The sequence below is a fragment of the Dama dama genome, chromosome 12 (assembly GCF_033118175.1).
Source record: "Dama dama isolate Ldn47 chromosome 12, ASM3311817v1, whole genome shotgun sequence".
Taxonomy (NCBI): domain Eukaryota; kingdom Metazoa; phylum Chordata; class Mammalia; order Artiodactyla; family Cervidae; genus Dama; species Dama dama.
The window spans coordinates 95552985-95567527 of record NC_083692.1 but is presented as its reverse complement, the minus strand read 5'-3'; the positions used below and the strand labels follow the sequence as shown (position 1 = coordinate 95567527).

At 52.0% G+C, this 14543-nt stretch overlaps 1 protein-coding gene and 1 long non-coding RNA gene across 4 annotated transcripts in view; one reads left to right on the top strand and one right to left on the bottom strand.

Annotated features, from left to right (window-relative positions):
- The window catches only part of HRH2 (histamine receptor H2), an 80176-nt gene that overhangs the window by 30929 nt on the left and 34704 nt on the right, over window positions 1-14543 (bottom strand). For 2 of the 3 annotated variants that reach the window (XM_061158168.1, XM_061158167.1), the window contains exon 3: window positions 2145-4802. The exons of the other annotated variant lie outside the window; for it this stretch is intronic. In XM_061158168.1, coding sequence (XP_061014151.1) covers window positions 4610-4802 — 193 coding nt within the window. In that variant the 3' untranslated portion in view covers window positions 2145-4609. Of the gene's footprint in view, window positions 1-2144; window positions 4803-14543 lie in introns of those variants that run through there. 3 annotated transcript variants of the gene reach the window in all.
- LOC133066771 (uncharacterized) lies at window positions 3263-7758 on the top strand. The gene is made up of 4 exons (XR_009695202.1): window positions 3263-3395; window positions 3862-4071; window positions 4281-4506; window positions 4704-7758. It is a non-coding gene; the product is annotated as an uncharacterized LOC133066771 (long non-coding RNA).

The following is a 14543-nucleotide window of genomic DNA, read 5'->3' as shown; positions in this document are numbered from 1 at the left end:
TGTCAACATCTGCAAAATGCTCTTCACAATAACAAAATTATGAGCCACGGAGGGCTGCTGGCGCACAAAGAGGGCCTTTCCCCAGTTGCCCTGTGGGCTGTTGGTGACTGTTCAGTGTTCTTAAGTTATCCCTGGAATGCTTAGAATTCCGGTGGGATTTGGGAACTGTGGTGGGAGAAGGGTGTCCTAGGCTGTCATTTCCTGCTTGAGGGACCTGGAAAGAGCTCCCTAAAATGGACAATGAAGATGATAAACTCTCCCCCAAATTCCAGCTGGAGCCTGAACAGCCAAGTGTCACCCGCTAGCAGCTTAGCTGATGGGTGCCAAATGGGCTCCCCACATCTGGCCTTCCCTGATGGCTCAGTGGGGAAAGAACCTGCTTGCAACGCAGGAGACACAGGAAAGGCGGGTTTGATCCCTGGGTTGGAAAGATACCCTGCAGAAGGAAATGGCAACCCACTCTGGTATTCTTGCCTGGAAAACTCCACGGACTGAGGAGCCTGGCGGGCATAGTCCAAAAGATCGCAAAGAGTCGGCCACGGCTAAGCACACGGGCAAGGGCTCTGAGCCGTCGACCGCCTACCACGTGTCTAACCCAAGTCTAAACACAGCCCCATGCGCACCAGGAGTGTTTTCCCCTAGAAGTTCACAGCTGCCTTGGCCCACATCTTTCCACACCACACACACACACTTTCCTCTCTGGGTGACCCCAGCGCTGGGTGACATTGTTTAGGCATCAGCCCACCGCTCTGGAGGGCGGGAAGGGTCTGATTCCTTCAGGTACCTGGCCTGGAGCCTGAAGTCTGCTCCATGGTCTGGAGTAGATCTGATGTGACTGTCGACCCCTCCTCTCCCCACCCCCAAAGTGGGGCTGCCCTTGCTCACCCTGCCTCCACCCCTTTCCCAAGCTGGACTCTCAAAGATCTCTTTTGTAACACAGACCTCAGCAGTCCCCTCTCGATGCAGGCCTTTCGAAGCCTTCCCACTGCTCACAGGATGAGGCAATGTTCCTGGATGCAACTCCATCTGGAACCGCTCTGCTCCATGACCCACAGCCGTGTTCAAGCCTCCCAGCACCTCCTTCCCCTCCTCCTGTCCCTCCCTCCTTGGCCTACTTAGCAACAGTGGTTTTGCTTCTCCCCCACTTCCCATTGGTGGAATCTGAACCTGTTGGAATGAGATTCTGGAAATTGTGGTCCCCAGGCTTCTGGCCCTGGCTGGGCATCTATAAAGTGCTCCAGTATTCAGCACACACAGTTTTCCTTCAGCAGACACTTCACACTTTTTATACCGCCTACATAGAACTGTTTGACGTTATCTAGTGACTGCCTCGGTCTGCTACTTTCATCTTCCCCAAGGACCCCTTAACACGCTTTGTCTTCTCTGCTCTGAAATATATGAAAATCCATTTCAGGCAGATCAGCTCCTGTAAGCTTTGATTGTGATGACTCAAACGATTTCTTCTCTGCTTCCTGTGGGAATTCATCAAGGTGTGTCTTGGTGTGTCTTTCTGCAATGTCCCCGAGGTTCAGGATTCCACCCTAGGGATCACTACTCCATCCAGCCTCCTCCTTCCACCCTAGGGATCACTACTCACTGCTGACACCGCTTTTCCAACAGTGACCTGGACTCTGGTCAGCTCTCCCTCCTTCCCATTTCCAAGCCCTTTCATGAGTGCCTTTGGGAATCATTCCTTGCATAGAATCCTTGACCTGGTTTTTCACTTGCACTTCACTTACTCTCCACTGCAGAAGACTTCTTTGATTGACAAGTTTTCCATTTTAAAGATGTCTCTCTCTCCCACCTAACAAAGGCATCGCTGAATCTGACAATTTCAGAAATATTTCCCTCCACAAACACTGATTGAGTGCGTACCATGTACCTGGCTCACCAGATGAGTCAGATGAAGATCTGAACTTCTGACCAGCCTGTCCTTCATTTCCAACATGATGTTTCAAGATAAGACCTCCTTTCCTGAGGACTCTTTTACCCTTCAAGGCAATTTCTCAGCTGGCTTCCACCCCAACATTTTATCATAATTCTTTTTCTAAATCAAGACACACTGTATGATGGAGTTTGGTGAGTATTTCCTCACCAGGAAGTTAAAAAATAAAACCGCAAGGCAGCATCTGTTTTGACAGCTTTATTGGAACATCATGATAACACGAAATGTGGATTTGGGGGCCCAGTGCAGAGGCTTCTCCTCTGGGCAGCACACGCCCCACTTCTGCAGCCAGCAGAGGATGCGGGAGGTCTCCAGGAGGGTGGGGCAGCTCAGAGAAAGATCTGCAGTGGCAGTTGGCACGTAGGCACCCTGACGTCAGCCCTGACCAGCTGGGTCTGTGATCAGCCAGACCGGTCTTATGCCCCATCTACCTGGGCTATGACATAGAGACCCACCTGTCTCAGATTCCTGGGAAAACTTCCAAGAGAGGGATTCTGAGATTTCCAGAGGAATCGAGCCACCAGATTGAGCATCTCTGGGGAACACTGGGGCAAATCGTGCCTTCAGGTGTATTGGCAGATAAATTGCTTAAAGCTCCCACTACGTGGGCCAAACAGTCTCCGAGGAGCTAGACACACAATGGTCAATAGAACCAGGCAGGACTCACTGGCAGACAAGGGTCAGGGGACCACGCAGGCATGACAGGCCTGCCTATGGCTTCCGAGGACAGTTCCAGGGTTGCGGGTGGGAGGCCAGACCCAATAGGGACAGTCAAGGAAGACTCCGGAAGACTCCCTGAAAAGTGATATTTCATCAAACATCACAGGGATGTTTCACCCGTGGCTGAAAGGACAAGAGCAGCTTTTCAAGTGATGGAAACAGCTCTGTGTGTGGTGCAGCTGGAAGGAGCAGTGAGATAAATAAACCTAAAGGAGAAGGCTGGTGGGGCTGGGGTGAAGAGGTAGAAGAGAGGGTGGGGGGGAAGGAGGATTCTGGAGGGCACAGAAGGGCCCACCATGCGGGACCTGCCGGCTGGTTTTCTGGGCGTGGTTGCATTTTGTTTTGCACAGCCCACTCTGGCTGCAGGACAGAGAGTGGACGGGGAGGGGTGGGCCAGGGGGGAATCCTGGAAGCTTTCCCGTTTTCCTGATGGAGGGGAAGGCAGCGGGACCAAGGGAGGGCAGGGCAGGTGGAGAGAACCAGGTGGAGACACCTGGGAGCGAAGTCCATCCAGAGCATGGAGCCGCCAGGAGCCAGGAGAAGGGCGGGGCCAAGACGGACCTTTGAAGCCAATGGTAGGGTTTCTATCTGGGGAGGGGGACCCCTGGGGAGGAGCAGCTGCAGGGCAAAGGTCAGGGTGCAGAGGCGGACATGCTCCAGGTGAGGCTGAGAAACAGCGAGAGCTTGCAGCAGGAACCTGGAAGGTACACATCTGTGAGGAATCTTCCAGGTAAGCCTCCTGGTAGCTTCGGGGGTGCCGATGAGGCCACAGAGAGTGAGGAGAGCAGTGAGAGGCAAAGGCAATGGCCACATGGAAGGCTGGGCGGGGGGACTGAAAAGGCGTGAGTGGGTGGGGAGGGGACGCCAGGAGGGGGTCTTGCAACCGGGGAAGAGGGGGCTCAGGGGGGGGCAGTGGTCATGCGGGGAGCCCATGGGCATCCTCATCTCCCCCACCTCCTTGGGTCTCTTCAACAACCCTGAAACTAGGAAAGCGGAGCGGTACCCCCGGGGGAAGAGTGAATAAGGAGCTGCTCCAAGCGGGAGGCCGCCGCAGGACCCCCGCCTCCAGCAGAGGGCGCGCTGGGATCAACGCCCTGCCTCGGGCCTGCTGTCCCCCTCCCCGTCCCCCCAAGCTGGCCCTCCCGGTCGCCCCTCACGTGTCCCCCCGCTAATCCGCCCCACGCCACTCCTTCTAGAAGGAAAGCACCAGAGAGAGTCAGAACTGCAGCATGAAGGGCGCCCCCCGGGCTCCGGACCTGAGCCTCGCTTGCAGGAGCGTCGGCTGAGTCAGGGAAGTGCCGAGGCCTCTCCGCAGAGACCGGCAGGGTCCCGTCGAAGAGCAAGGGCTGGACGCCTGGATTTCCACCCATCCTCCTGCTGTTTGTTCCCTCCTTCCACCGCGATTCGTAAGTGTCCTGTGCGAGACGCACCTTCTAGCTGAGCGGCCCCACGCTTCTCTGAGCCTGTCTCCACCCGGTAAAGGGGCATCAGCGATCCCAGCCGCGCTACTAAGGACGCCATAAGCCGACGCAGGGGAAGTACCGGGCACACAGAAGGTGTCCATTAAAGACCGACGGCCTTGCTTTCCCTTCTCCTCCCTCCCTGCATCCCGCAGAGCGCTGGGATGGCAACACCCCCTGCGGTGCCCAGACGGCACCCGTGTTTCTGCGCACACACAGGTCCTCAGAAGTGCCGCCATCTCTGCTGGTGACCCAGGGCCAGCACCACCGTGAGCTTTGAACCCGTGGGATTTGGCAGACCCGGACCCAGGGGAGTCCCGGGGCATGGCAGGGCAGCTCCATCCCAGCCCAGAGGACCCCAGCACCCCCGGGCTCAAGGTGGTGCGTGTCCTCTGTAGTTTGTGCGGTTTTGGGGTCATTGGTGGCTCCGTGGGTCAAATCTTGGTGATGGGGAGCAGTTATCTTCAGCATCATGGGGCCGGGTCTACACAGTCTCGGAGGGCAGCGTCCTCACCGATTGCTGGGCGGGTGTTGCTGGCGGCTCCTCTGACGGTGGCGCCCCTGGCTGCTCCTCCCAGGGGCCTCCCCCGCGTCTCTGGAGGAACCTGAGCGCCCAAAGGCTCTTGCAGCAGCTGAGAAGGTTTCTGGAGTACGCGGTGCCGGACCGTGCTGGATTCCTGGGGGCATACAAGCACAGGCCGGGTGAGGAGAGCACCACGGCAAGGCCGGAGGGCCAGATCCGGCCTCTGGCCTTTGCTTCTTCTCAGCCTGGCCCTGGGGAGGGTGGGGTGAGATGGGACAGGATTGGGGGGAAGGGAGCGGGGGGACCACCCACGTCAACAGGGGTTCCAACACGGAGGAACATTCAGGAGACTGGCTTTCAACTCCCAAGTCGGCTTCTAACATGCTGTGTACCCTTGGTCAAGTTACCTTACCCCTCTAAGCAGAGGTAAAGATAACCACCTTTCCAATCCTTGAAAGGATTAAGTGTTATAAAATATGTCTACAAGTATCCCATATATTGCCTGGCTCATAGTTTGAACCCAGTGAATGTTTGCTATTTCTGTGTCTGGATAAAATGATTCCTGAACACCTACATCCTGTTTTGCATGAGTGGGGGGGAAGGCTGGGAGAAGACATAAAGACTTGTTCAGCCTTGCATTAAAACCGGCGGTGAATATGTCTGCCTCTCCACTAGAATCTGTGGTCCCTGAAGGCACGGGGCTTGCCTTTCAAACCCCTACTGAGTGGCCAGCACATAGTAAGTCCTCAGTTAGTATCTGCTGAGTCAAGCTGATTGAAGATCCCAGAAGGAAAGCTAGCCAAACACTTGGGAAGAAAGGTTTTAACAGAGTATTTGATGTACATTTTCAGAAAGGCTGTCTTCATACCCAGGTATACAAAATACCTTTGCCTGTTGCATGCTGCAATGTGGATGGCTGACCTGCTTTTCCTTCCTCTATGTTCAGTAAATGAGAATTCCTTTATCTTTTTTTATCTCAAGCCTTCTGAGGTCAAGAGGGATGACTCCACATGGGGCGGGGGGCGTGTGTTTTTCAGCACCCAGCATGCAGGTCTCCCTTTATAACCCGGAGCGAGCACAGGCTCAGAGCTTTAATCAGGCAGTGAAATCCGGACAGACTTGGGGGGCATTGTCTCGTGTCATTGCTTCTGTGTGCACAAGTGCTTCCATTTTCCGCAAGTGATACTGCGTTTCCATTTATGGCGATCGTGTAAAGTCCTGTCCATCTGTTTTGGTGGGAACAGCCAGGGGCGTGGAGACCTTACGTGCCACATAATATGACTGGGGGATCTGAGTGCGCAGGGAAGGGGATCTGCCAGCAGCTGTGGTTCTGGGGGTGCCCCTGCAAGTCCTGCCCACCCTGGCCCACCCGTGGCCCCTGGAGACTCTGCCTGGGTCTCTGCAGCTCCAGGGCAGGATAAAATCTGGCTTCAGCTCTAAGGCAGTGGATGCTGCCTAGCTTCATGCTTCCCTGCCTAGGCTGCTGGAGCAGTGGCTTTCCACATCCAGTGCCAAGCTGGGAGCTAGCCTTCGCTTGGTCCTGAGATCAGGTCCTCTCCGCATGTCCTACTGAAGCTCGTGCCTGGCCTCAGCTCTAGCCATCATCTGTTAAGGGATTCTGGCCCCCAGAGGAATCAAACTCACTGCCTTCCCCAGAGAAAGAGAGAAGAGCACCATTGCTCTTCTTGCAGTCCTTCAGAGCGGCACTGTACGTGTGGCTGCCTGACTCTGTAAGACTGTGGACAGGGACACAGCCAGCAGCCACAGCCGACACCTGCGCCTCCCTCAGCGCCTGGCATGTCCTGGCTCAGCCGATGCTGGAGGCCTCTCATGGCCTAGCCTCTCGCCACGGGTCTGGCCAGCCCCACTCTCACCTGGACGTCAAGGTCACACCCCTGGCATTTCAGAGGCTCCAGTTCTCCATGCCAGCAGGGTACATATTTGACCAAGCAGGCAGGGATCTAACCTTGGATTAACATTCCAGACGGAGCCTGAACTGTGATAAAATGACTTTTAGTGAAATTATGGAAGACAGGATAGCTCTAGGCTACGAAATTACCTCCCTTCTCCTAAAAGGCTTAAAAATCCCTTAAAATAATGTGATTGTGAAGTATCATATGTTCATAGTAAAAGATTCAGAACCTAGAGACTAACAAAAGGAAGACACTAAACACCTCGAATAACTCCTCTACTCAGATAGATCTTCTGCTATAGGCGATTCTGTCCTTGCTGCTTCTGCGAAGTCGCTCAGTCGTGTCTGACTCTCTGCAACCCCATAGAACCCACCAGGCTCCCCCGTCCCTGGGACTCTCCAGGCAAGAACACTGGAGTGGGTTGCCATCTCCTTCTCCAATGCAGGAAAGTGAAAAGTGAAAGTGAAGTCGCTCAGTCATGTCCGACTCTTAGCAACCCCATGGACTGCAGCCCACCAGGCTCCTCCGTCCATGGGATTTTCCAGGCAAGAGTACTGGAGTGGGGTGCCATTGCCTTCTCCGGATTCTGTCCTTAAATATTTTTAAATAAAATACATCAAAGAGATTATATAAAAAGCATATATGTGTGGCTTAAAATATTAAAGAATATTAAAATGCATACCAGTGTAACCACCTCTCAGGTTAAGTAACAGAATTTACCAACCTCTGACTTGTTTCAGCAAATATGTATGTATTGGTAAACAATACATTGTGTTGTTCTGCCAGCATTTTACTTTTATATAAATGGGATCATGTTTTAGGGTTTTTTTTTTATGTACTACCTTTTTTTAAGTTGTTGTTTAACATTATACTTTTGAGATTAAGCTGTGTTGACACGTGGACCTGTAGTTCATTTTCACTGTCAGAAAGTATTCCATTATGGGAAGATACACCAATTTATTTATCTGTTCACTTTTTGATGGACATCTGAGTTGTTTCTCATTTTTATGATCTTACACTCTGCTGGTCTCATTAAATGAACAGGAGAATTTCCCCTTTTCTCTCCTCTGAAGAGTCCAAGGAGAACTGGAATGATCTGTTCCTTGAGTGTTTGGTAGAACTCCTTAGCAAAACCAAGTACTTCTCGTGTTTCTTTCACTTTATTTTTAAAGGTTATAGGATCATTCACACTTTCTATTTCTTCCCAAGTCAGTTTTGGCAAATTCTGTTTTGCTAGGAATTTGTTCACTGCATTTGAGTTTTCCCTTGTTTGGGCATAAAATTGATCACAGTGTTCTTATTCTCTTTCTTAATCTTTGCAAAATCTATAATAGTATCTCCCTTTCATTCTTAATATTGTTCATGTTAATGATTAATCTCTCTTTATAGTTCTGTCAATTTTACTTTTTGAAGCGAGTTTATTTGGTATATACAGGTCTAGAATTCTTTTCCTTCTAGTCAACTGAATCTTTTTTCAAAAGGTGGTGACCATCTTTATGTTTAGTAATCCTTTTTGCCTACAGTTCACTTTGATATTAATACAGCTACCCAGATTTCTTTTGGTTACTATTTGCCTAGTATATCTTATGTCTCCTTCCTTATACGTTCTACATTTTTGTTTCCTTAAGTCTATCTCTTGTAAAAATATTTGTTTGGATTTAAAAAATCATATCTAACACCCTTCATTTTTTTTAATTGGCACAACATATTCCACTTATATTACCTATGATTACTGGTGGATTTTGATTAATTTATTCAATGAGATTTTGTGTTTTATATTTGTCCCATCTTTTCTAAAATTTCCTGTCCCCCTCCCCTTTTTTTTTTTGCCTGTTTTAAACAGCCTTTTTTTCTCCTTCTGTTTGCTCCTCAGCATATAGAATTTCTGTCCTCTTATAAAAGATGGTTACCATGCATATTTAACTTCACAGTGTCTGGTGGTATGGAGCCCTTCCGCCTTTACTTAGCTTGCCATCCATGCCAGAGAAGTTGGATTCCCATCCTCTGTAGACTCTCTTATGTTACACATGTCTAGAGATCCTAGTAGGGTTAATATTCCTTCATGGCCCATTTTTTCCCTGACACTTGAAGAAGACATTAATGGGGTTTTAGGAGAGCCCATAATAGAGTATCTGCCATTCAGTAATGGCTTATGGAAACATCTCATTTTTACCTTCCCCTCATCAATTCCCCTTCTCTTGGTAATGGTACCTGGATTCTTCTTTGGGATCCAAACTTCACTTACCCTATCCATGTGGGTGAGGTGAGATTTACCTATTATTCACTGCCTTGGCTCCAGGTCTGGGTATAGCGGTAGAGATATGACCCAAACCAGCCAATGCAACATAAGCTTAAAATTTTCTGTTGGAACAGGAGGAAAGGGGCATATTTTGCATGAAGAGTGGGTACTAAGGTGGGAAGATGTAAGTTGGAGCTTCTGGCGGCACCCCAGGGAAACTTTAACTGAAAATGAAGCAGCCTAGGATGAAACTAGTTGCAAGCTGGAGAAAGGCAAATTTATGATGACATTTGAGTGACCGAGTCCAGGCTGAAGCTGGACCTTGATCTCTTCAGTTCTAAGCCAATCCCCAACCACCACCAATCCCAGACTCTCAGAACTGGGTTTCTGCTACTGGCATTTAAGTGTCCTAATAGCATTCCTAAAGAAATGTCCTTTGAAGCCCCATCTTTTCTCATGAAGGCACTATAATATGTTCAGCCACCAGGGGTCAGGACTCAGTTTCAGTGAGAAGCCTTGCTCTGGCCTGCTCAGAACCTCCTTTCCTCATCTGTGAAATATGCTAATAGTAGCAAGCCCACAGGACTATTGTAAGGACTACAGACAATGAGTGTCATTGCCCTTTCCCATTACCCTCTACCTCTTATAGTACAAATTATCACACAGAACCACCATACCCATATGAGAATCCGCTATTTCTTATAAATATTTGCCCCTTTATTCATGTCATCCCCGTTGTTTGAAATTCCTTTATCTTCCTTGCTGTGCACTTTGGAGTTATTCAAGGTTCTGCTCAGGCATAGCCTCCCCTGGGGAGTTGTCTCTGAGGTCTCCCAAGGTTACTGATTCCCTCCTTCCTCCTATAGGCCCTTTGCTGAGACACTAACCTTCTTGGGCTAACGATCGGTTTACCTCTCTCCCAGACTACAGACAGGTGTAGGATCTGTCATTATCTACCCCACTGTCCCAGTTTATAGCAGGGGTTCAATCGTGTGTGTGAACTGATGAATGAAAGGCCCAGTCAGTCTCAGTTTAGACATTGTTGCTCCTGTCTTCTGACTTTCCGACTTCACAGATGGGCAGCCAGGACTTCTCCCGGCTGCGGGGCAGCCTGTAGCCTGTGTGGTGTCTCGTGCTGGTCTTGTTTCTACCTTCCCACTGCTACTAGCCCAGAAGAGCACCCTGAGCTGGGACCTCAGGACCGAGAGGCAGCATTTCAGCCAATCCCTGCTGAACACCAGCCCTGTGTTGGGCTGATTGGGACAAAATGTGACATTTGGAAGCTGGAGTCCTGCATTCTGGTTGAGGCTGCCTCAGTCCCCTGCTGTTGGGTCTCAGACAATTCCACCTTCTGCGGAAACTCATCTTCTCATTTGTGAAATGGGCATGATCCCAGGGCAAGGGCTGTGGAAGCCAGAAGGGATGGGGGAAGGGAAAGGCTGTGAAATTCTAGAAAATTCTTCTCCTCTCCCTCTTCCTCTCTGTCTTGCGATGGGTACAGCCATGAGCTGCTTTGCCGTGAGGGTCAGCAAGGACTGGTGATTGAGGGGTTCTGTGCTGAAGGCTGGGCTGGCCCCTGAACCCAGACCCTTGCTCATCCCACACCCGAGCTCCTGGGAGAGCCAGTGAAACAGGCGGGCAGTTTCACCTACATCCCGGGAGCCGGCTCCCTGGGAAGTCCTATCTCATTCTTGAGAAGAGGGAAGTGGAGGAGCTTACAAAGGGGAAGTGCCCCTCTAGTACCCTGGGAGCCAGCTGCAAACCATGTGTCTGACTCCTTGCCTTACGCTTTTATGAAAATCAGAGGTGACCCTCTTCTCCAAGGAGACCCAATTTCTGGTTATCCTAAAATAAGCTTTGAAGCAGAAATTCCCAGATGCCAAGTTACTAGAGCCCACTCGCATGAGTGTTATCTTCATTCAACTGTTTACTATCACAAACCAGTATTACCCAATATTTGGCTGAAATGACCAAACTTCCGCCCTTCGCTCATGAAAGAACTGATTTTTTTTTTCAGTGCATCTCATAATTTTCTGGAAGTAAACACAGAGTCTGCTTTGAAGGGTGGAGGGCCAGGACCAGGTAGTGGGCGCTCAAGACTAAGTCCACAGGTGGAGCTTTCTCTCTGTCCTTCAAGCATCAGAAGCAAGCTAGGCAAAGGCTTCCTGCCAGAGCTTTGCAAAAACAGTGTTCATTTTCCTTACAGAGAAGACACCCACAGAACTCCCTGGGACTAAGTTGAGGTAATAAGTAACAGTCACAAACTATTATCCCTTTTTAGTTTTTTTCCTGTGACAAGAGAAAGGATGGTGATGGTCAGGGTACTTTAGGCTCCTGAAAGTGGTCTTGATTGGAGACCTCCCAGAGCATACACCCCTAAATGCTGGTGAGCCACAGCCTGGGACCAGACTAGGAGCTCAAGGGAAGGGCGGGTAGTGACTCTAGCGACCCCGGCAGACTGGTGCACAGCCAGCATCCGTGAGTTGTACTGGTGAATGGCTAGTAAGTGATTGACAAGCGAGCCTTTACTGAGTGCTCACGTGCCAGGTCCTGAGCGGGGTGCTTGGCACCCTTTTTCTGGTTAGTGGCACTCCAAGGTCAGTGCAGGGGCTGCCGGCGAGTAAGTGATGCCTCCAGATTACTCAGGAGCAAAGCTCAAATGCGAACCAACAGCTGTCGCCTCCCAGCCCTGCTCCCTTCCCACCCCCTTTCTGAGGGCCAGACCAAGTCAATAACGATGGAGAGCTAACATGAGAGAGGAGGAGATGGTCAGGGCAAGGCCACTGGTCTCGAGGTGCTGAAGGATGTGAGTGGGTATGTGTGTGTGAACACACGTATGTGTGCACGCAAGAACGTGTATGCCAGTGCCTGAGTGTGCATGGGAGTGTACGCATCGGAGTGTGAGTAAGTGTGCATGGGCAGGACGGTCTGGGACAGCAGCCATTTCTGGCCCTGGGGATCCGGGGAGGTGTCGTGGAGCAGGTGTCTTTGGAATCGGGTCTGGGGCAATAAGTGGAAATCAGACAGGTGTGTTGGAAAGGTGGGTCATTTCTCGAGGCCCAGGGAGGCAGCACGAGCCATGGGGCGTACTCTGAGAACTTGTGATGGTCTAGGTCAGCTGGAGAAAGGGGAGGGGAGTGGAAAGGGATTCAGTGGCCAGAACAGCTTGGCCTTGCTGGCACCTGGGCACCGCTGAAGGCTTTCTGCCCGGGGAGCGTTTTGAACTGACCGAGGGACGGTCTCAGCTGTCGCGTGGCCTGGCTGGTCTGCAGGAGTTGCTGAGTGCATGGGTTGGTGTGACTACCTGCCCGTGGGTGTAGGAGCCCCGGGGGTGGGGCAAGGGGTGCGCTCCTCTGGTAGGGAGCGTGTGCCCCCACTGGGGCAGCTGTGGCTCCGGGGCCAGCTCTGCTGGTTTTTGTGGGGTCCTCTCTGAGGCCCTCAGCCAACAGTCACACTGAGCGCTCACTGTCAGCCTGGAGTGCCTCGGGGGCCCCACGACCCGCATCTTTACAGAGGAGGGGACCAGCTCTTTGTAGGGTTGGGCAATTGACCTAACCAAGGTCACACAGCCAGTGGGTGGAGGAACGGGCTCTGTGCCACAGCGGCGGGGTCCGAAACCTGGGATCTGGGCCCTGACAGCAGCCGGTGACAGCGAGGCCTGGCTCTGGGCATTCTGTCAGTAGCGGCTCAGCTTAATTCACACATCAGCCTCTGTTGGATGGAGGAGGAAACAAAGGCACAGAGAGCTTAGGAAACTCATCTGAGGTCACACAGCTGGTAAGGAGCGCTGGGCATGTTACAGCACATTGGGTTTGCTGCTGCAAGGACACGTAAAGGCGTGGCAAGCCCTACTTCCACTCAATCCTTCCTCTGCCTCCGTGTGGCCCACTCGTAGCTGGGGAATGAGGTGGCAGGATAATAAAGTGATGGGGGTGATCACAGGTCAGCCTTAGCACTGAACTCTCATAGTATGCATGTGGTACGTCTGATACTGGGGTCCTCTCATCTCCAGCAGTGGAGGGAATTCTCAAAACCCTCAGTCACTAACAAGCAAGTAAGTGGAGGCGGCTTGAGAGAGCGCAGCTTGGCCGCCCGCAAAGCTGGGGCTCCCTGCCCAGTCCCCTCCCCGTCCAATGTGCCATGCTCAGACCCCCCAGTCCTGGGGAGCTTGTGTTCACCCTGCCCGGGTGCTCCAACCCTCCAGTGACCTCCATGTGAGACTGCCCAGCTTGCTCAATCCTCATCCTGAAACTGGTGATTTTTTTTAAACTGAAGTAACACCCCCCACCGCCCTCCCCCCTACTCACGCCAGTGGATGCCGTGGACAAAGAACCCACAGTACCCGAGGCAACTCTCAAAGTCATTTCCTATCTTTCATTCCATTCCCAGCGCCGCCGGGAGGCAGGCGAAGGGTCACGCCCATTTCACAGATGTGAAACTGAGGCTCAGGGAGGCTGCCATTTGTTTCAGGCCAGGCGGGCACTCCATCCCAGGCTGGGCTCCTGGCACCATCATGTCAGTCCTTTAGATCTGAGACTTATCTGCTCCTGTCAGCTACAAATCGGCACTTGCCACGAACCTCCTACAAGGATTAAACCATGCGCAGCCGCAGCTGCTGACTTGTAACAGCTGACTTGCAACAACAGCCCCTGAAGGAGTTCAGGGTGGAGGGCGGCGCTGAGGCACTGTGCCCTGGAAAAACTGGCGGAACAGGGCTTCGACAGATAGTTTCAGGAGCCGATTCTATGAGCCTGATTCTTGCACCTCCTCATGTCTAGAAAGCCCTGAAATCCTTCATGGTGACGAGTGCTCTTCGTGACTAGCAGAAACCTTCTGCAAAAAAAATATGTGCTCGACTGATGTATACCCCCTTCACCAAAATCACATACACACTGACCTTCCCCTCTGCCTCCTTGGAGTAGCTTCTCAGAGCTGTCTGAAACTCTGTCCCGCCCGCTACAGTCCTGATTTTGCCCGAATGAAACATAACTCTCAACTCACCCGCTGTGCATTCTCTGGTCTCTGACGGGCTCAAGCCCTGGATGTGGCCTCCCGATGGCTCCCCCTCAGCCCCTTCTGCTCCCCTCTTCCCTCGCCCCGTCCAGCCTAAGTGGCAGAGCCCTCTCCTCCTTGCTGAGGATGCCCTCTGTCCTCAGCCCCCTCACAGCAGCTCCAGGGCCCTCCCCACTGCATGGTCAGAAGTGGCCGACAGTGACCCCCTCCCCCACACTGCACAGCCAGGCTAGAAAACAATTAAGCGAAGTGTAACAAGACTGAAAATATCCCTCCCCTTTGACCAGTAATTCCTGTTCCAGAAATTCAGTTTCTAGGGAAATAATCTGAAAGAAACAAAATGTTCTTTGCATGGAGATGTTCATCACAGGGTTGCTTATAATAGCAAAAAATAATGCCTAGACAAGGGCGAAATGCGAACACAGGGGAATGTTTCAACCTGTCTCAGTCTCCCGGGGAACCCCTCCCCCACCAGGACAGCCGTGGGTGACTCTGTTCTCAGGGCCTGTGGGTCTGTTCTCTCTGCGAACCCCTGCAACTCCCATTTGACACTGGAAGAAAGGGAGGCATACAGAGGTAGCCTGCCTGAGGTCAACCAGCTACCAGGCTCAGCCACGCAGCGGGCATTACTGGTCACCACCACCAGGGAGCCCGTTGCTGACTGCAGGCCCGTGTGCCGGCTGGGTGCCGTGTCTCTGGCAGGGCAGGAGGGGACACTGTTTGGAGATGC